Here is a 22,401-nt window from a genome sequence, read left to right on the forward strand (position 1 = left end):
ATTTACAAAAAACAGCACACATGTAAATGGCACCCATCGTGGTAATATTCACTGAACATTAAACAGAATCCAAAACAAGGTGAATGGCGTCAAATCAATACGGCTGATCCAGTCCTTTCCATAAACATTGGTTTGTTTTTATTAACCCTGACTGCTGCTGAGGAAAGGGTGAATCATAAAGGACGTGATCTAATGGGTGTGTGTGTGTATGTGTGTGTGTGTGTGTGTGTGTTTTCGTCATGGTACTGACTGGACTGGACATCAGTACATGTTGTACCATGTATGCAGCCAGGGACTCTTGGGTAGTTCTGACCACTGGCATGTTGCGAGGACATTGGCTGCACATACAATACAGTGACTGAGACTGTTATGAAACACACTGTTGCCCCAGTTTAGATGGTGATGGATAACAAGCAACTAATTCATCAATCATTAAAGGTTCTGTTGTTATTGGCAACCTGGGAAGCGTGCTTTTCATGTCGTTTTACTTGATTAATTATCAGAGGCCGAGAGGCTGAAAACTATTAAGAATCTCACAAGAAAAAAGCAAAAATTGGCAAAAAATCAGAAAAAAATAAACATGATAATAAATTTGATGGTAGACGTTTTTTTCCCCAATCCCATTTTTTCCTATCCCATACAATTTTTCCTATCCCATAAATCATCTTACGATTTATGGGATTTTGTCTCTCAGACCCAAATCTGAGAATATCTTCATTGTCAGATATGATTTGTCCAGAATTGTATGAATATATGTATTGTAGGTAGAGAGACAACAGTGAAACTATGATCAAAATAGTCAAAGCAAATTGTGTTGTCTTCTTGTAACACACTGAAGTTTAATAATTCATCAATTTGCTCGGGACCCCCTTGGACGCCCTCAAGGACCCCTGCTGGTCCCCGGACCCCACGCTGAGAACCACTGTATTAGACTATCTGCTTTGTGTTACAGTCAGTGGTGAAAGTAAGATAAGATAAGATAAGATGAGATAAGATAAGATAAGATAAGATGAGATAAGATAAGATAAGATAAGATAAGATAAGATTGCACTTTATTGATCCCCTGGGGGAAATTCATAAGTATTTAGTTTAGTATTGGGATCTTTTACTGCTGTTTGCTCACTGTCACATCCTCTTTTAAGTACACAGACAATACATCATCTGAGGCAGGAACTCATTACCACAAGGCCATATCTGCCCTGTATCTTTCAGCTGGTTGAGACTCTGAGAAGCAGAGGTGCCACCCACTTTACCACAGGACAGTATATGAGGAACTGTGCAGCTTTCACCGTAAAGAAGCTTGTTAGCGTGCATGTGTGTCTCAGCATGCATGTACATGTATGTGCAACGTGTGTGTGTGTGTGTATGGATAAATCCTGAAGAGTACTGTATGTGCAGCATGTGTGCATGCATCCTTGTGTGAGTCTGTGTGTTTTGCAAGCATGTGCATGTTCACGTGTGTAATAAAGCCAACTCTTAACTTCCTGCCGCCTTGAATGAGTGCAGTTCTGTAAACCACAGTGTGATCACATGACACCGCCGGTCTTCCACGTTCCGCGTTCAGTTGCGTCTGATTGTGCGGCACAATGAGCCCCAAAATCCTCACTTTGGATCAATTCATGACAGCGTGTTTCTTCTTCTCCTCTTGTGCAACGGCGATGAAGAAAGGCTTCCTGAAATAGATGTACTGGAACCAAAAAGAGGAAGAGGAAGGACAAGAGGAAGAGGGTTTGACGTGTAGAGGGGATGGAGACAAAGGGTGAAAACTGCGATCCAGTCACCGTCGCAAATGGTGGTGAGTTCATTGTACATGTAGAACTCTTCCATACTTTGCTTACATACTATATTACTATGAATTTGAAAAGCTTATATATCTAGGCATCATGTACAGTATGTTAACATTCAATCTGAGGGTAAAGTGAGGTAGATAGTGAAGCATGTTCTTTCTGACAGCAAATAGTAGTGCATGTGTTCAGCTATTCCATGATAAATAGATAGTTTAACTTGCAAGGAAAGTATAACTCAGATCAGTCCAATTAAAAAAACAATGTAAAACAATGAAAATGAAGGTTTTAAGTATGAAGTACCAGCTAGATGACTGATTACTGCCACACTTCTGCTCTTTGTCATTCAGCTTATTCGGTGTGGTGCACTGAGGAAGTACTCCTACCTTTCTTCACAGATGAGAGTCGGCCGGCCGCCATGGAGACACAATGCACCCCCGCTTCACACAGCGTCGCCCCTCTACTCCCAGAACTCAGACTGGTCCTCCTGGGCAGGAAAGGAGCAGGGAAGAGCTCAGCGGGCAACACCATTCTGGGAGGAGCAGCGGGGTTCGAGAGCGGAAAGCCCACGGAGGAGTGTGTGAAGAGGCGAGCGGACGTGGCGGGGAGACGGGTCACCGCGGTGGACACCCCCGGGTGGGAGTGGTACTACCCGCTCAACAGCACGCCCAACTGGGTGAGGCGAGAGACGTTGCGGAGTGTGTCGCTCTGCCCTCCCGGACCCCACGCTGTGCTCCTAGTGGTGCGGTCCTGCGCTTCGATGACAGAGGCCTTCAACGGTCAGATAGAGGAACACCTGGAGCCGCTGGGGAAAGGGGTTTGGGAGCACACCATGGTGCTGTTCACCAGGGGGGACGAGCTGGGCCTGGTGTCCATGGAGCAGCGGATCCTGACCAGCGGACCGGCGCTCCAGAAACTCCTCCAGAAGTGTGGGAACAGATACCACGTCCTGGACAATAGGAGCAAAGGAGACGGGACGCAAGTGAAAGAGCTGATAAGGAAACTGGAGGAGATGGTGGAGGGGAAGAAGGGGGGAAGCAGGCATTTGGGGATGGACACTGCGGTTCTGCTGGGTCTGGAGGCAGACGGGAAGAGGAGGGCGAGGGAGAGGAGGAAGAAGCAGAGGCAGATGGAGGCGCAGGTGCAGAGAGGGACGATCAGAGCTGCTCTCATGAGTGAGTTCTTCAGCCTGTTCAACTTAAAGTCACCTGTTTCTCAAGTGCTTCACCTCATATCATACAACCAGACACAGAAACTGTTTAATCCAACACATTTCAATCATTATTTTCCAAAACTTTTTGAATGCATTCTTACTGGAAAATATGAATAAATGCCCAATATATATCTCTATTTTATCAGTTAGACACTGTACAATAACAACAACAACAATAATAATGCTAATAATAATAATAAACTTTATTTATATAGCACCTTTTTTTTACACAAGTACAAAGTGCTTCACAAGTTAAAAGAAAAAAAAGAATAAATAAAAATGCATATGAACATTGAATAAATATGTAAAGACAGTCAATTGAGAGAAAGATAAAGTACAAAGTGCTGCAAAGGAAGCTAACAAACAACTAGTTAAAAGATAACCTAAATATGTGAGTTTTTAATTTGGTTTTAGAAGATACAGAGCGTGTTTCCTGATGCAATTGGTTCCAAACACCTCTTATCACAATCCGGATTTTGTCACAGTCAAAAGCATCTTGTCTGCCAATCTAAGGCTGCGCTTTGGTACATAAAGAGACAGATTGTTAGCATGCAGTGAGACTAAAACAGAATTATTTCACCCTCTCTCCCTGCCAGGCGATGGCCTCCAGGCCTCAGAGCTAGACGCCCGCCAGTCGTTCTCCAAGGCCGCCCGCCGTCTTCCCGAGGTCCGGCTGGTGCTGCTGGGGGAGCGCGAGACGGGGAAGAGTTCTGCCGGGAACACCATCCTGGGCGGAGCGGGCTTCTTCCGGACGGGGACGGTGACGGAGGAGTGCGTCCGGCAGCAAGCGGAGGTGGCCATGAGGCTGGTGACGGTGGTGGACACGCCGGGCTGGGAGGGCGGCGTAGCGGGCGCCACACCAGAGAGGGTGAAGAGGGAGGTGGTGGGCGGCGCGGCGCTGTGTCCCCCGGGGCCCCACGCGCTCCTGCTGACGCTGAGGGTGGATACGCTGGTGAGGGTGGGACCTGTGAGGGAGCATTTGGAGCTTCTGGGTGAGGGAGTGTGGAGGCACACCGTCCTCCTGTTCACCCACGGGGATCAGCTTCGAGAGGGGGTGGATATCGAGCAGCACATCCAGAGCGGGGGCAGGGATCTGCAGTGGCTGCTGGACAAGTGCAGAGGCAGGTGCCATGTTATTAGCAACGGAGACGGAGGAGGGCTTAGTGGAGGAAAGAGAGGAAGTGGAGCCTCTGCGCAAGTGATGGAGCTCCTGGAAAAGGTGGAAAAGATGGCGGCGGGGAATAGGTGCGAGGCTTTCTCAGGCCTGGTCCAGGAGGTCAGGGATCTCAGCCGGCAAAGGAACGAGAAGTTCAACCAGCGCCTGAAGGAGATCGGCGACAAGATGCTTCGCCAGGAGACGGAGCTGAAGAAGATGAGGGAGAGGGAGGTGAAGAGCATCAGGTGGTTCTTTGACAGGAAGAAGAAGGTGAAATCACCCGGGAAGGCGGACGCCGAAAGGGAAGAGACGGAGGAAGATGAGGACAGGAGGAGCGGCGAGAGGAAGAACGAAATCGGCGAGCTGGAGGAGAGGATGAAATGGCTGACGGAGGATAAGGAGAGAGAGATTCAGGATCTCAGCGGAGAGCACGACAGAATCCTCGCGGCGCTGCACCAGAGCAGCCGAGAGAGGGAAGAGGTGTCGCTCAAACTGGAGATGAAAGAGAGAGAGATTGACGAGCTGAAAGAGAGAATTGACGAGCAGCAACTGAAGCTGCTCGACCTTGAGCGTGCCAGTGTGGAAAATGACCATGAGAGAAAACAGAGGGAGGACGAAATCAGAAGAAGGCAACAAGAGTGGATGAGGGAAGCAGAGAATTTGACAGAAAAGATAGAGCTGTACAAGAAAGAGAAAGCCGAGTGCATGGAAAAAGTTGAGTCTTTACAAGAAGAAATTAATGAGTGTAGAAGACAATATGATGATGCTATTTTATGGCATGAGAGAGAAGATGAGAGAAAAGCACAGGAAAAAAACAGAGAGATGGCAGAGATGGAACAACAGCTAAAAAGAGAGATGGAAAGAAAAGTACATGAAAAGGAGAAAGAGGGGGAAGAAATGAAACGTGATGTGAAGAAAGCGCTTCAGGAAAAGCAGACAGCTCTTGAGGGCATAAAGCAACGTGAACAAGAAATGGAGATGAAACTGAATGAGACAGTAGAGGAGATGAAATCACAACATCAGAAAGCGATGGAGAGAAAAATACAAGAGAAAGAAAACGAGGCAGAAGGCATAAAACTGCAGCATGAGGAAAAGATGGCCAGAAAATTGAATGAAACAGAAAAACTGATGGAAGCGAGGAGAGTTCAACACCAGCAAGAAATTGATAGAAAACAGAAAGAAAAGGAGGAAGATATAGAAAGGGTCAAACAGCAGCATGATGATGAAATAAGGGCCATACAGCAAGAAAAACAGAGAGAGATTAAAGAACTCAAACAACAGACTGCAAAAGAAATGGAGAAACAACTGCAAGAAAAAGAGTTAGAAATGGCAGGGTTAGAACAGAAGTACGCAGTCCAAATAGAGGAGAAAATGCGAGAAAATGAAAAAGAGAAGGAAATGATTCATATAAGTCACGAAAAAGAGATGGCACAAAAAATGCAAGAGAACAATAGACAAATGGTAGAGTTAAAACATCAGCACATTAACGAAATGGAGGAAAAACTGCAAGTGAATGAACAGGACAAGGAAAAGATAATTCAAAATCACAAGAGAGAGATGGAGCAAAGACTGGGAGAAAAAGAAAGAGAGATTGGGGAGATGAAAGTGCATGTAAAAGAAATGAGGGAAAAACTACAACAAAAAGAACAAGAGAAAGAAAGGGATCATTTAAATTACAAGAAAGAGATGGAGCAAAGACTGGAAGAGAAAGAAAGAGAAGTAGAAGAGACAAAACAGCATATAACAGAAATGGAGGAAACCCTGCAAAGAAAAGAAGAAGAGAAGGAAAATGTTATTCTAAATCACAAGAAAGAAGCAGAGCAAAGACTGGAAGAAAAAGAAAGAAAGATTGAGGAGATGAAACTGCATGTAAAAGAACTGAAGGAACACATGCAGCAAAAAGAAGAAGAGAAAGAAAGGAATGATTTAATTTACAAGAAAGAGATGGAGCAAAGGCTGGAAGGAAAAGAAAGAGAAGTAGAAGAGACAAAACAGCATATAAAGGAAATTAAGGAAAACCTGCAAAGGAAAGAAGAAGAGAAGGAAAGCGTTATTCTAAATCACAAGAAAGAGATGGAGCAAAGACTGCAAGAAAAAGAAAGAAATATTGAGGAGATGAAACTGCATGTAAAAGGACTGGAGGAACACATGCAGCAAAAAGAAGAGGGGAAAGAAAGGGATAATTTAATTTACAAGAAAGAGATGGAGCAAAGACTGCAAGAAAAACAAAGAGAAATTGAGGAGATGAAACTGCATGTACAAGAACTGGAGGAAAACGTGCAACAGAAAGAAGAACAAAGAGAAATGGATCATTTAAATTACAAGAAAACGATGGAGCAAAGACTGAAAGAGAAGGAAAGAGAAATAGAAGAGATAAAACAGCATATAACAGAAATGGAGGAAAACCTGCAAAGTAAAGAAGAAGAAAAGGAAAACGTTATTCTAAATCACAAGAAAGAGATGAAGCAAAGACTGGAAGAGAAAGAAAGAGAGATTGAGGAGATTAAACTGCATGTAAAAGAACTGGAGGAACACATGCAACAAAAAGAAGAGGAGAAAGAAATGGATAATTTAAATTACAAGAAAAGGATGGAACAAAAACTAGAAGAGAAAGAAAGAGAAATAGAAGAGGCGAAACAGCATATAACGGAAATGGAGGAAAACATGCAAAGAAAAGAAGCAGAGAAGGAAAACCTCATTCTAAATCACAAGAAAGAGATGGAGCAAAGACTGGAAGAAAAAGAAAGAGAAGTGGAAGAGACAACACAGCATATAACAGAAATGGAGGAAAACCTGCAAAGTAAAGAAGAGAAGGAGGAGGTTATTCTAAATCACAAGAAAGAGATGGAGCAAAGACTGCAAGAAAAACAAAGAGAAATTGAGGAGATGAAACTGCATGTACAAGAACTGGAGGAAAACGTGCAACAGAAAGAGGAACAAAGAGAAATGGATCATTTAAATTACAAGAAAATGATGGAGCAAAGACTGAAAGAGAGAGAAAGAGAAACAGAAGAGATGAAACAGCATATAACAGAAATGGAGGAAAACCTGCAAAGAAAAGAAGAGAAAGGAAAAGTTATTCTAAATCACAAGAAAGAAGCAGAGCAAAGACTGCAAGAAAGAGAAAGAGAGATTGAGGAGATGAAACTGCATGTACAAGAAATGAAGGAAAAACTACAACAAAAAGAAGAGAAAGAAAGGGATATTTTAAATCACAAGAAAGAAGCAGAGCAAAGACTGCAAGAAAGAGAAAGCGAGATGGGAGAGATTAAACTACAGCTTTTAAACGACATGGAGAAAAAACTGAAAGAGAGGGAAACTGAGGTAGAAAGCGTAAAACAGCAAGCCGAGTCCAGGGAGACGAGATGGAAGGAAGAACAGCGAAAGAGGGATGAGAAGGGAGAAAACGAGATCAACAGACTGCTAGAAATCATTGAAAAGAAAACACAAGAAGTAACACAGGCGCAGGGTTTTGCCGCGCAGAAGGAAACGGAGATGGAAGAGGCAGAGAAGACACGTGCAAACCACTTGAAAGAAATAGAAGAACTGAAAGAAAACGATAAAAACAGAACTTCCAGTATTATGGAAATGCAGCAAAGTCACACAGAGCAAGAGAGGAAAAGAGATGCGGAAATGATGGAAAAACTACAGGAGAAAGAAGCGGAGCTCAGCAGCTTGAAGGAGAGAGACAGGGAGAACGAGAAAGAGATTATCCAACTAAGGCAAACAATCGAGCAAACAAAGTCAGAGCTGAAGAACTTGACCGGCAAGATGGAAACGGAGATGACCAACATGATACAGGAATATGAGAAGGAGATTGTGAGAAGAAATGAGAACGTGGAATCCGTCATAAAGGAGAAAGACGGAGCCATAAGCCAGTTGCAGCATATGGAGGAAGAAAGACGGCAACGCGTTCTTGACGTCACCGAGAAACACAAGGAAAGCCAGAGGAGAGTTGAGGATCTGCTTGAGCGAAATGAAGAGATGAGAAAGGAGACGGACAATCTCAAAAGGAAGTGCGAGGAGCATGAGGAGGAGTGTGAAGCACGTAGAGACGCTGTTGAGAGTAGAGAGGAAGAGATTAGAAAGCATCGGAGTAGGTACGAAGAGCAGATGAAGAGCAAGGAATCCGAAATCCAGAGCGTTCGTAACGAGAGAGATCGAGAGGTCGCCGCATTAAAACAGACAAATGACAAACTGCAGAGAGAGGTGGAGAGGATGAGAGAGAGAGAAGGTGAGGGTGAAAAGCAGCTGAACGAGATGAGAGAGCGTTATCAGAGACAGCTGGTGGAGAAGCAAAGCGTGAGGGACGAGGGGATCGAAGAGGAATTCCTGAAAAGGGAGAGCCAAATTGCAGCAAGGGAACGGGACATGAACAGAAACGAGGAAGAGTTGAGCAAAAGAGGACACGAACTTGACGCAAAAGAGGAAGAGGTGGTTGAAAAAGAGAGAAAGCTGGAAAGTAAGGAACAAGAACTCACGAAATGGGAAGCGAATCTAGAGATGAAACAAAAGGAGCAAGAGGAAAAAGAAGAATTCGAGCAAGATATGAGCCTCAGAGCTCAAAATATTGGCAGTAAAGAGAAGAAGCTGGAAAACTGGCTCGGGGCGCTGGAGGATAAACAAGAAGAGCTGAACTCTCATGGGCAAGACCTCCGGAAGAAGGTGAAAGAGCTCAAAGACTGGGGGAGAGAGCTGGAAGATAAAGAGCATCGCTTAAGGAGTGAAGAACGGGAGTTGCTCAGCTGGACGGCCGAGTTAGAGACGCGAAATGAGCAGATGAGCTCTAAAACGCAGCAACTGGATGAAATGGGGAGAGACTTGGCCAAACTGCAGGAAGAACTTCGCAACAGAGAGAAGGACTTAAAGGTCACGCTTGAGAAGCTGAGCAAATGGGAGCGGGGTCTTGAAAAAAGAGAGGCGGAGATGCACAAAAGAGAGCGGGATCACGGGAAAGCAGAGGCAGAGCTCGAGCGCTCAGACGGAGATCTGTGGAACGGGCAACATGAGGTTGACGGCGGGGAATTTAACGGACAGGAATCAAACGCGGGAGTCCGAGGGAGGAATTCGTTCAGTCTGACGGATGTGTTTGAGATCCCAGCGGACGATGCCCATGTCATGTACCAAGAGGTCAGCGTGGCGGACGAGCAGGAGAGGAGGGAAGAGGCGCGGGGGAAGGAATCGGAGCGAGGCGGATGCTCAAAAGACTTGGAGGATCAGAGGGTGAAAACAGCGTCGTCAGCTGCGGAGAGCAATAACTGTCAGCTCGAAACACTAAAAGAGATAGAGCTGACAGGGGAAAAGGAGGGGATGAAAGAGAGAGCTTTAGCGGAGAGGAAGGGGAAGGAGAAGGAAAAAGAAGGAGAGGAACCCGTAGGTGCGAAGGTCACCAAGTTGTTATCTTCAAGTCAGGGCCGCCGAGTCGCAAACAACAAAGACTGGTGTGAGTCAGAGTTGAGGGTGGTGGTTTTGGGGGAGAACTGGTCGCCCCGCTACCCAGCAGGAGTCACCCTCCTTGGCGGAGAGGCGTCACAGGATGGATCGACCCCTCCCGGGACTTGGAGAGGTCAGATAGCCGGACGGCGCGTCGCTGTCGTGGAACCGCCGGGTCTCAGGTGGCGGGACGGCCCAGATCCAAACGACGCGGCGCAGAGGACGGGGATCCTGGACGGCGTTTCCCGGTGTCACCCAGCACCCCACGTTCTCCTGCTGGTCATCCCGGCCTTCCTGACCTGCACAGAGAAGTACAGGAGAGCGGTGGAGGGACATGTGAGTCTGATCGGGGAAGAGATTTGGCAGCGCACACTGGTGCTTTTCACGTGGGGGGAGACTTTAGGGGAGAGCGCAGAGCAGCATATCCTGAGGAACGGGACCCTAACGGGGCTCGTGGAGAAATGTTTGGGCCGGTATCATGTGCTGACCAGCAGAACAAGCAACTCTCTAATTGAAGGGTTATTTGAGAAGATAGAGGATATAGTGGCTTTAAACAGTAGATAGAAGTGTTTGGTATAGAAATGTGTGTGAGAGGTAGAGACAGAATGGATGAAAGCTTTGTAAAAATGCAAATAGCCTGAATGAATTTAACATTCAAGGTAAAGTAAATTGCTGTTCAGACTATAAACAACATGAAGTAACTGGATAAATTGAATAAATGAGTAATTTCTTCCATCCTGCTTGCTGAACGATTCATTCATATATTCATCACTCATTTATTCATCTGTTCTTTAAAAAAAAAAAAATACATGGATAACAGTGTAAAATGATAAAATTATGTCATTTAAGGTTTGAATGATCTGCAAATCCAAAGATGGATATTTCTAAGATGGATGTGGATTTTTCGGCTGAACCACGGCTGATTGCCACTGTCACCGCCATGACTTTCATACTTTCTCCACAAGATGGGGACCTTGTGTCACTCTGTAGATGATTCTCTGAACACCCAAGTAGTAAGTGTTGAAAGTAATTGATGACAAGGAGTTGATGGTGAAAGTGTAGTGAAGCTAGTCAAATTTGACCATGTTTTACAATTTTCTGTGTAAATGGCTATTTTTTTTTTTTCAAAGGGAAGACTATACAAAGCTTGACTAGCAGGCCTGTGCTCCATCTTGACTGGAGACATTTCAGGAGAACCAAACCGTCTCGCAATTATAACCCCAGGGAGTCTCCCGCCCGCTGAGAGGACTCCTGCTTTGACAAGTAAATTATGACTCTTGATGAGAGGAGTATGGCTTTCTCAGAATGCAATTTTTGACAGCCAGGAGGAAAATGTGGGGGGAAATACAACAACTTCTATCATCTGCAGGGCCAGATACAACATCCAAAAACACTCATGTGCAATCAGCAGGCTAATAATTATGGAGTGTGAGTGCTGGCCCATATCTAACGTAGCAGCAATGTTTTGTTAATCTATCCATTCGATATGAGCTGCCTTTAGAGGCAAGATGAGAGGGTGTTGTGTCAAGATGGATCCCCGCTTCTTCGATCATCTCTGCAGGGTGTGGGACGATTTTCAAAGCGTTTGGGAGAGATGAAAGAAGTTGTCAAATTGCAGTCGATGCAGACATAATTTTGTTTTAGTAATGTTTTAAAGCTATCAGGTATCCAACACAATCCCAGACATAATTTGTCCATAATTTATATTTTTAGATCCCTAGATTTATCTTACAACACACAATTTATTGATTACACACATTGATTGATTGTATAGTGCATGATTCTTTGCGAAATGATTTAAACTTCAAAGACCTGGACCTGGTTTAAAATGATTCACGCTGTCTTGGGTGCTTATATGGTGAATTTGTACTTATCTAGTATGTAGTTTTGATGCTATTTTTGCTTATGTACATCATATATGTCAATACCTGATTATCTAAAGGCTAAATAGGCTGAAATCATGCATGCACAAAGGCAGAAGGGGTCAGACATTAGGACTTGAAAAAGAATGAATGTTATTTAAGGTATATAAAGGTACCAAAAGAGAGTCACATGCTCTCTCACACACTTTCTTCTTTCCATTCAAGATCATAACCCCTCTCTTCCGGTAACACAGATCCCTACCATATCTGCTGGGTCAAAGGTGAATCCTTGCTCCACATCAGCATTGTCCCACTGAATGGTGCAAACAGGAAGTGATGGAACCACTCTTGGGCACTCAGTTTGGTTTTAGCTGGCATTAGTTCAGATTAAGCCACCGCGGTAACCCTAATTTAGCTTCATTTGGGGCCCTTTTAAGTCCTGAATGAGGCTTTTTGGAGAATATGGATGGGGCCACATTTACATGAACTACAATAGACGGGAACAGTGCAGTCAATCATGTCTACAAATGTTGGAAACAAAATTACTAGGCTATGTTAAAACAGAAGTTAATGGTTCTGCTGATTTCTATTAAGGCCCCTGCACTCTCATTTGAATAATGGTCTTTCCAACAATGTTTTTCTTTCCTGTACTTGACCCAGGAAGGAAATAAATGTGATTCCGCTTTAACACTAGCATTAATATTCAAGTGGTTTTAATACTCTTGGTTTATTTCTGACTCACCATAATTATTACAGCAGTCTGGTGTTAGTTTGTGATAAATCATATTTTGATTGTGCTTTTGGATGGTGGTGGAAATACATTTGATGGGTTTCATTAAAGAACACTATCCATTTTGGGGGAAAACCGCTACCTGGAAATCGATATTTGAAAAACACATGTGATTCTGTCTTCAAAAACACAACCGTTTTGTAAGCGGTGGTCTTAGGATGACCCACAACTTTAATTGAAACCCAGAATCTGCTTTCTTTTCTCGCATGTGAGTCATCGTTTTGTAAGAGTATGTGTCAATTTTGTTTCAAATGGTGAATATCTCATTTTGAATGAAACTCTTCATTTGTGTCACAGTGATGGTTTGATTTAATGCCTTCTTTTCTTCTTTTTCTCCTTCTTCTTCTTCTTTTGTGACTGTTGACAATAGGCAGCCTCTTGTGTTGATTTTGTCTGGGTATTTCGCCCGTTTTGTAAATTGCTTTGTGCTCTCTTGGTGTATTACATTGACCTCCAAAAACATTTCAGAGCAGAAAGTTTCTCTCGCTCTGTGGAGACGTCACGGCTCGGGGAGGCACCGGCGCCGGACGGGTCGGTATTTTCATGATACGGAGCGTGGCTGCAAAGGTCAGCGCCGGTCTCTCAAGGGTGAGGATTTATATTGAACCTGATGGACCATGAGGAGGGCCATATCTGCCCAGCACCTCTCCCTGCTCCCCCCTCTGCCTCCTCCTCTACCTCGGCATTTAGATAGAGTTAGCTTTCAGAATTAGATGGCTTGTCTGCAAGGCTATATAAAAAACACATGGTCCCAAGCCCTTGGATCTGGAGCCTGGACCCAAAATAGTTATAGCAAAAGGGCGGGGCACAAAAACACTGGACATAATGTCCCTGCTGGGGTAGGAGAGGGCCAGATGTCCACCAGTGCAGATGTTGAAATTTCAACTGATCTTGAAACTAGGGCTGGGCGATATTTCAATATTATCGTCTTCCAGTAGAATCGTATTTTGATGAAATGGTGATTTTTGGATATCGTGACACAATTCTGCTGTCCAAACTAATGATAACAAGCTAAATTGATTTTAAATCTGACAAAATGAAGGTATGAAAGGAATATTATTTGGAAATTTCAGTTTTGTTTGACATCACACCTAACATTCGGTTCAATGGGATGAACATTAATTTGATTATTTAACTTGTTTGATTTTGCATACGTGAGCCATATCGTGATATATATCGATATCGAAGAAAATCCTTATGATTATCGGAATATTGATTTCAACCACATCGCCCAGCCCTACGTGAAACTAGTGTTGACTACTGATGTGAATCGAGGAAATCATAATTTTAACAAAGATTTGCAAGAGAAACAAAATCCAGGCAGTTTTCTGATATTTCTACAGCGAACCATCTCACCTCGTCTGTCCTCTCCTCGCCTTAGCTACCTTCCCTCTCCTCACATCCCCTGCTCTCTGCTTTCCTGAAGAGAAAGAGAGTGGGAGAGAGAGAGAGGGAGGGGGGGGAGAGAGAGAGAGAGAGAGAGAGAGAGAGAGAGAGAGAGGGGAGATGATGATGCAGATGATGCATCCCCCTCTGGACTGCATCCTTTCCGGCTGAGTGCGTGCAGTGGGCCAGAGCCAGGTCCTGGAATCTAGCTAATGAGACACACCCCCCGAGGGCTCTCTGTCATCCTATTGGCCGAAAGGCTGGCAGGGGCCGAGAGGATTGGCTGATCAAGTCCTGTGCAAGCAGCTGTCAGAGCGCGTTGCAAATCAAACTCACAGTATTCATATCCAGTACGGCACACAGTAAAGAATCTAAATGAGGGAAGTGAAATGTATACTCCGGCTCAAACGCACTGTTATTGCTGTACAGATGAGCCATTTGAAAGGCAATATAAAATAAAATTAAAAATAATACAGAAACTATCTGTTGACTTTAATCTGTTTAACAGGATTTTTTGATTCCATTTGATTGGCTTTGTCTCCATCCAGATGATGAAGGACACTTTAAAATATTTTGCTGATACATCTTAAGGAATACGACTTATTTCCAAATACAGGGACCATAATTGCCCAAATGATGATGTAATAATGATGCAAGACTTTACAGCGGCAAGATTTTTCCTCAGCCTGTACATCTGAAGTAATTTCACACGCCACATTTAACTCTGTTATCTAAGCATGTCTGATCTTTTTATGTTTTTAGCTTCCCCTCATGGCTGAATGAGTTATGATACCTTCACAGAGAACATGAAGCATTTTTTTTGGGGGGGGGGGGACCGTAATTCAGTCTCAAAATTCAGTTTTAAAAGGTTCCATTGAATTTGAAAATACATTGAGACACTGGAAGATATATAATCCAGATAAGACGAGCTCCTCCTGCTCAAGGTAAAAAATATATACATATAGATTTTATTTATTCAGTAAGACTTGTGAGGAAGGCCTTTGACGGTCAAAGTGACATGCTTTATATCTTGCTGCATGAATAAAATATTGTTTTTTACTAAGAGCAAGGGTAGAACCTTTTATCAGGAATGTCCTACAAATATCATGACCAGCAGATAAACTGCCCCCAGCATTATCTGGACACTGGGAAACATGACATCTTTTCCTGCCGCAAAGAGGAGAGGAACAACGCCATGAGCCTTGACTGATGTTAAAACATTTTTATTTTTTACACATTTTAGGGAACTTATCTGACACGCTTATTCAGAGTTTCAGCGTCTTGCTCAAGGACGCTTTGGCTGCTGTTGAGAACCAAAGAAAATTGACTGCTATTCAAGACCAAGACCAAAATAGGCAATAAACAGTGTGCAGGTCTTTCCAAATGTAAAAGTAATGCTTAAGTAGTTTCCTATAAGGATCAAAAGAGATGTAGATCTATCTGCAGGAGCTCAGTAATATGCCCTTGAATATCCAACTAATCAATAGGAGTTTGACTAATCAATGTATAGGAGTTTGAGGATTATTACATACTGTGCACAGGTGTAATCATTTAAATTGTTTGTAGTGCTGAGGAGAAAATAGACGGTGACCAACGGTGAAGTGGAGAAAAACTAAAATTTTAAATTCTTAGCTAGGCAAAGAGTCAAAATAGCCACAAAAAGTACGAGCATGAGTATTACAACGCTGCTAAGGTCTGCTAAGGTTTTCACCCTGTCTTTAACATATTCTCAGTGTTTCAGTGAAGAACGTTTGTGCCGAAGATCAGGTGCAACGCTCGGCTTGTCTGCCTCCGTCTCTGCTGAAGCCTGAATCGCTTCCCTCGCCCTGCATGGCAAGTTCAGCGGGAGTTCAGGATGTAAGATGAGGGGATTGGGTGAGAGAGAGGGAGGGAGGGGGAGAGGGAGAGAGAGGGAGGGAGGGGCGGATTACACAACTTGACAAGAGTGAACATCTCTGGTCCTTAGGTGAGCGTCCTCTGATGAGCTCATGGCGGCCGAGCGCTGTGGGGCGGAGGAACGGCAGCGGGTGAGGGAAGAAGAAGATGGAGGGGGGAAATTAACAGAACTCACACCCGAAGAGAAGCCATGAGAGAGGGATGGATGGATGAAAGAGAGCGAGAACGACGGGGGAAGGGGGGGGGGTTGAGAGATAGATGGATGGTGTGTTTTAATCCAGACTAAGAGATATCCTTGAACGGCGAGTTGCATGAGCAAACACTCTGCCGTCTATGACCGCTCCTGTCAGCCCGTGTCTGCTTGTGCACACATGCGCCCTCCCTCCTCTTTTTTCTCTTTTTCCTCTCTCTCTCTTTTCTCCCTCTTTCTCTCATTTTTTACATTTTTTCAATTTGCATCACTTCCCCTTTTTATGTTCGCATGCCCCTTTAATCATTCACTGCAGACTCTGTCCCCATGTGATGTCAGTGTGCGCGATCACATTCGCCTAATTAATCAAAAGCAGATCATGTAATAGCGGATGTGGCATCGTTTGAATGCCCAGCAGCCGGGGTCAAAAGTTCAGTGAGGGTGAGCGCTCTCTAGTGGTGAACTCACAGCACAGCGCCCCACGTGTGTGTGTGTGTGTGTATATACTATACTGTATTGCTCATTATTTACTATAATGCATCTGGACGTATACACTGTACAAACGCACACATGCGTTAACATATGGCGCCCTTGGGGAAAGTTTATTTTCATGTATTTGCATCATTTCGTAATTTTTTTTCTCCCGGTCTGTTGCTCTCTCTCCTCTCTCCGCTATCTCTCCCTCTGCCTCTCTGACGCACACACACACACACACACACACACACACACACACACACAGCCTAATCCAGGAGATCCTTGGATGACCGCTTCACCCTATCTGATCTACCTTATATAAGACTTACGAGGCTCTGCACACACACAAAAAAAAATTCAGATGACAGACTGGCAGGGAATTACATGGACACACACGCTTGGTCTACACACACACACACACACACACACACACACATGCACTCTCTGTGAACTGCTGCAAGAGAGAGAGAGAAAGAGAGATTGCCTACCTTGGCTGAACTCTTTGCTTTCTTAATCTCTCAATAAAAAAAGAACAAGGGAAGTTTTTTAGTATTTCACAGCGATGCCCAGGTTTGAAGGCATTTTAATTAATTAATTAAAATAGCCCTAACTCAAACCCTCAGGACACACACACAAACCCACCTACACACACACACTCCCTCAGGAATCCTTAGAATATTCTATTGGAAAACACTCACACCCAATGCCAATGCAATGGGTGGGCAGGAAAGCTAATTCTGAGAGCTGTCTGGCACCTTGTAACACCTTGGAAACGTTTCCCGTCACCTTTCCACTGGGATTATGGAAGGAGAAGTTATTCCATTTCGGTTTTATCTCGATTACCCTTATAAAAGTTTGATGGGCCTGTAGAGAGTGGGAGTTACGGCACTGGTTGGAGGTGAGGAGCAGATTAAACATTAATTGTGTATGTATAATGAAGTCTATCCTGTACTTAGAACCAGGGAGTGTGTGTGTGTGTGTGTGTGTGTGTGTGTGTGTGTGTGTGTGTGTGTGTGTGTGTGAGAGGGAGAGAGAACAAAAGAGAGAGAATGCTGCTACATACTGTATTTGCATGTTTGTGTATGCATGTGAGCGCTACTGTGTCTATCTCTGTGTGTGTGCACTCGTATGTGTGTGTGTGTGTGCTTGCATGCATGTATTTGTGTATATGTAAACGTTTGTGAGCATGCTCGTGTATGTGCACGTGTTTGAGTGTGTTATGAAGAAAGACACTCACTCAGAGAATGTGAGTTTGTGCCCATCAGCATGCACTCTCGTTTGTTTTCCTGCATTTATACAAGGGGCAGCCAAAATAACAGAAACACCATATGAAAAAAGGGCTTTAAATTTGACGGAACTAAATCACATTTACAAAGGCAGCTCCACAGGCAGGTCGTACTAAATTGAATGCCAAACAGCGGTATGTTTACACCTTTAAAAGAGGGCTGACAATTCTCACTTTTATATGTGAGTTTTCAAAGCAACATGAGGCAACTAACAGACTTACAAAGAGGCCATGGAATTGCAGGTGCATCAGTCACAAAAACTGCAAAAAAAAAACATGATCAAGACTGTTGACCCTTGCCATTCAGATGTGGCATGGGGAACAGTCTCAAAAATCATGACCAATGCCAAACATTGGAAAAGAGTTACAAGTCGAAGCTCACAGACGGGGTTAGATGGACTCTTAGACCACAAAAATGTCCACAGAATCGCATCAACACCTCTGTGGCACAGTATCAATCAAAACTGAAGCCATTTGGAAACAGCTTGTATCCAAGGCCAACGCACAAAGATGCATAACCTGGTGAAAGGAGGGCAAAACCTCGACCCCTGAGCAATGGAAGTAAAGCAATATGATCTGATGGGTCGTCTTTCATCCTTTTTCCCCACATCTGGACAGGGTTACATTAGCAGAGAGCCAAAGGATTTCTACAACCCACGGTGTCTGTTGCCGACTGTTCAACAAGGTGGTGGATCTGTCATGGTGTCGGCAGCCATCTTGTGGGAGTCATTAGGTCTGATGGTTTCTCTTTCATATAGAGGCCAAGGAATATGAGGCCATTTTACATTTTGCAGACGCTGTTCCCTCATGATGTTCCCATATTCCAAGATGATAATGCCTCCAAACACACAGCCAAACAAATTCAGCAGTGGTTTCATGAACAGTCTCCAATCACCAGATCTAAACCTTTATGGAAAGTTCTGGACTGCAGAGAGTGCAGTAGATTTCCACCTCCTTCATTCCTCAAAGAACAGGAGGCTTTCCTTCTTGAAGAAAGATCCAACATCCCACAGTTCATGACTTGTATTACGGCATTCCAAGGAGGATTGAAGCTATTCCGAAGGCAAAAGCGTGACTCTACTCTTTATTAGCTGCTTGTTATTCATATATTATTAGGGTGTTTCTATTATTTTGTCCCCCACCTGTATGGAAATGCATTGTACAATGTATAGCAGGTGTCTCCCTCTTCATATTACCTTCCTGTTGGGTTTTACCAAGAACTATGAACAGACTTTTAAAAAGATGCGACTTAATTCAGGTAAAGTCTAATTCGTCAAATGCTGAAATGCTAAGCTAGGTAATGCTAGAGATTTTTTTTTTATAGTTTTTCATTGCAGCTTCAAAACTGGTCCACTCCCGCCTTAACAAATAAATAAATTGATATTAAATCCAAAGATATTAAGCAAAATAGACAGTGTTGGTGTCGGACGTAGCTTTTCATTTTCCCAGTAGTCTGACAAGGCGATGGAACGGGAATCCCTTATTTGGGCGCTTCGGTGGTCTGCGGTTCCACAGAGGTAGGGGGGGAGGGGGGCGAGAGGGGTGGAGGGACGTCATTGGCTCGGTGGCCGGGCCCATGACAGAGCTGATGGGTGCTTGTCTCCTCCTATTCAGTCCGTTCTCGTGTAGAAGACCTGACTCATGTACTGACTGCATGAGTGGGCCAGCTAACAGGCCGGCTACAGTAGGACTCGCTACTGTAGTGTTGATTCTGCATAACACACACACACACACACACACACACACACACACACACACACATAGGCATTTTAGTAGTTCATTTCAGTTCAGTTCAGTTCAATTCATCTCAATATATTTCAACTTTATTAATTCCATACTGGTCAATTAAATCTGCACAATATGGAGAGACAGAAGCTTCCACTAGTTTCTTGCATGCAGTGGAAAACCCAGTGACAGTGAAGAGAGGCACTAAGCAACAGGATTTCATTAAACACCTCATTAAGCTCTGATATACATATAGATGCAGCCTCTGTTGTTCATTCCCACAGTGCAGCCTGAAGCCAGTTTTCATCACTAGGCTACTTTCATTTTCTTGGTAGCTGTTCTACTGTGGTATGCGAGTCAAAAGCCTGTAGTGAGCTCCACCAATCAAAAGCAATTTATTAACATTACTCAATTAGTCTCAATTAGTGGGCATGGGACAATACCAGCTTTAACTCGCTAATTCGCCCTTTACCAGCATTAGCTTTATACTGTGTGTGTGTGTGGGTCTCGCCACTAATGCAGTATCCCCTCACAGCTTCAAAGACATTCCTCCTCCCTGGCACCCTGGTTTCAAATATATTTGCACCTTATCAATGACTCTCGGTGCCAAGAATGGCGGGCAATTGAATACATGACAGAATACAATGTTAGCCTTCTGTAAAAAAGTAATGAAAAAATAAATAAATACAAGAGGCAGCCATGTCGGAAATGCGAGTGAAGCACGTTTGACTATGTAACGCGTGGAAGCCTGCAGCCTGCATGTCGTACAGCAGTCAGCCTGTGGAAAGCATGAGGAAGTAGGCCTTGTGGTTACTGCAACAGTGCTGTGACTCATGTTGTGCATCAACAGCGCCTGCCTGCAGACATTAATGCATATATGCATTGTGTTCTGTCAAAAAAGGTTACGGTTGGTACTGCTGTGCGCATGAGTCATGTGTGTCTGAATTTGTCATATGGCTGTGCTGCGTTTGGCATACTGTTCATATGTGAGCCGGGACTGCATTGTATTCTAGGAGTATGAAGTTTCTTGTATTGATTGCTAGAGAAAAGTGATTTAAATAGCAAAAGATGCACTGCAGCCTCTATATCATCACATTTACAATACATACAGAGGAGGGAAATGTACGCCATGATGTGTGCACCGTTACAAAGCCCAGAGCCCATGAATGAAGTATCATCCAACCCCCGCAAGGAAGTGGGCCTACATCATAAAAAATGCACACAGAGGCATATGGTGTGCCAAGCTGCGTTAGAAGCAATATAGCTTCAGCCCATACACTCATAAATCCATATCCATTACTGCCATTTTTTTTTTTAAGGCAGAGGTCAATAGTTCGCATCCCATCACACACGAGAAACCCCTCAACATCTGCTTCTGTTGCCATGGCAACTGGCTGCTGCTGCTGCTGCCTGACAGACGGAGAGAGAGAGAGGGAGAGAGTAGGAGACTTTTTTTTGCTCCAGGTGCATTTTGATGCGTTTTGAAAGCAGGGACGCTTTGCAGGAGCACTGCAGGTCTCAGTCCTCAATCCTCTCACACACCTGGACTATTACAAGTGTTTTTCCAACACATCGGAACACATCTTATTCACCTGGGAGGGAAAGAGGTGGCTTCTGCTGGCCTGTGCAGCCCCAGACTTCAAAGTCTTTTCTTTTACCAAAAAAAAAAAAAACAGAACCACAGTAATCCTATAGTAGGCTATCCTACATTTAGAAGATAGTAGTATATATCACAACAAAACTGTTCAATGCATTTATTACATGGCTTTGCTGAATGGTCAGTCCTGATTGGCCAATAAAGGCATTCTGAGGTCTTTTCACATCTAATCATATCACTCCGCAGTCAAGAAGTCCGGTCCAATTTAGTTGATTTCTAATCGAATTAACGAGCGACACCTTGCGCCAAAACACGTTACTCGTTGTTTACTGCAAACACCCAGCTAACCAGAAACATGGAACAATTTTCCAATATTATTTAAAAAAATTTCGGAGAACACTAAACTTTTCATTGCTGGTTAGAGGCGGAACAGCAGTCTGACCGGATGTGTTTACGTTGCTATGGTTACAGTTATGCTACAGACAGTTTAGCTATCATATGGCTGCTAGCAAGAGATGTTTCTTATTTTGCAGTCCTGCTGAACTTTTTAACGAAAGTTTTTAAATGATTTTAGCTTGTAATAACATCACTTAACATCAACATTAAGTGTCAACTGAACAAAGTCGTTGGTAAGTAGTCGTGTTTTGCGATAATGACCGGGCTCACTGTAAGCTATATTCCCTTATATAATGTCGTATTGGAATATTAATGATACCATTGGTGATTAAAACTACCATGAACTACGACATGGTCTTTATAAACCCTCTATTAAGTCAGACACATGTTAAGCCTCTAAAGGAATATTATAGTGATTTTTGTTAATGTTATAGAGCAGTAGGCAACTTCAAAACCAGTGGATTACTGTCCTGCTGGCCTGTAGCAACGTGATGCGGTAATGTAGACCCGTTACATGAACAGTTTTATTGTTTTGTAAAAAGAGAGGCATTAATGAAAAAACAAACAAGAAACAACATAATCTGAACATCTCTAGCGATTCATGCAGCTGGTTCATTCGCATCCCCAAAACGGTGCAAGGGTCAGCAAATGCCTCTGTGTGTGTGTGTGTGTGTGTGTGTGTGTGTGTGTGTGTGTGTGTGTGTGTGTGCGTGTCTGTGTGTGCGTGTGTACTAGTCGCTCTGCTGCAGGAACACTGACTGTGCTTGTTACATCAATATTAAATGCACTGAGTAACTTCAAAGTGTATTTTTTGAAGTGTATTTCCACAAACCTGACCTCCGTCTGACCCCACAACATTTGAGAAATCCAAAATTTTAAAAAAAAAAAAACCCCATATGAAAATATTTACTCACTCATGAACTTAATGTGACCTAATTATGTTTGTATTCTGCCTCAACACGTGTTAACCTCCGTTTAACCGTTTCACTGTAGGGCACACACTCCGCTCCCGGCGGTTTTAAAGGAGCAAAGACACGCGAGTTGTGTGTTTGAACCGGGGATGACGCTGCCGCGAGGGCTGCTGCTGTGCGCGGGCCATGCCAGCATGCCAATTCAATTTAAAATAACCTATGGACATGAAATAAAAAAAACATAGAGCTGATTAAAACACAACATTGCAATAAGAGGTAGGCTGTAGGAAAATCACTTCTGGC

At 43.8% G+C, this 22,401-nt stretch overlaps 1 protein-coding gene across 2 annotated transcripts; it reads left to right on the forward strand.

Moving 5' to 3' along the window:
• The first annotated feature begins 1,671 nt into the window (after positions 1–1,671).
• On the forward strand, positions 1,672–10,300 carry LOC139926328 (uncharacterized). Of its 2 annotated transcripts, none has more exons than XM_071918018.2 (3): positions 1,672–1,795; positions 2,183–2,959; positions 3,594–10,300. In XM_071918018.2, exons 1-3 carry the CDS (start codon positions 1,747–1,749, stop codon positions 10,148–10,150), a joined length of 7,383 nt encoding a protein of 2,460 aa, XP_071774119.2. In that variant the 5' UTR covers positions 1,672–1,746; the 3' UTR covers positions 10,151–10,300. The 2 variants fall into 2 exon arrangements, with proteins under 2 accessions (XP_071774119.2, XP_078147744.1); XM_078291618.1 differs by having other exon boundaries at positions 1,697–1,795; positions 2,135–2,959.
• Positions 10,301–22,401: the final 12,101 nt, after the last annotated feature.

The sequence above is a fragment of the Centroberyx gerrardi genome, chromosome 23, assembly GCF_048128805.1.
Source record: "Centroberyx gerrardi isolate f3 chromosome 23, fCenGer3.hap1.cur.20231027, whole genome shotgun sequence".
NCBI lineage: Eukaryota > Metazoa > Chordata > Actinopteri > Beryciformes > Berycidae > Centroberyx > Centroberyx gerrardi.

What these genes read in the sequence shown, in the direction of transcription:
- LOC139926328 (XM_078291618.1), top strand. Translation starts at nt 1,747, where the DNA reads ATGGAGACAAAGGGTGAAAACTGCGATCCAGTCACCGTCGCAAATGGT. An exon ending in AGTCACCGTCGCAAATGGTG is followed by an intron (nt 1,796 to 2,134) that starts GTGAGTTCATTG and finishes TTTGTCATTCAG; the next exon opens with CTTATTCGGTGTGGTGCACT. An exon ending in GATCAGAGCTGCTCTCATGA is followed by an intron (nt 2,960 to 3,593) that starts GTGAGTTCTTCA and finishes TCTCCCTGCCAG; the next exon opens with GCGATGGCCTCCAGGCCTCA.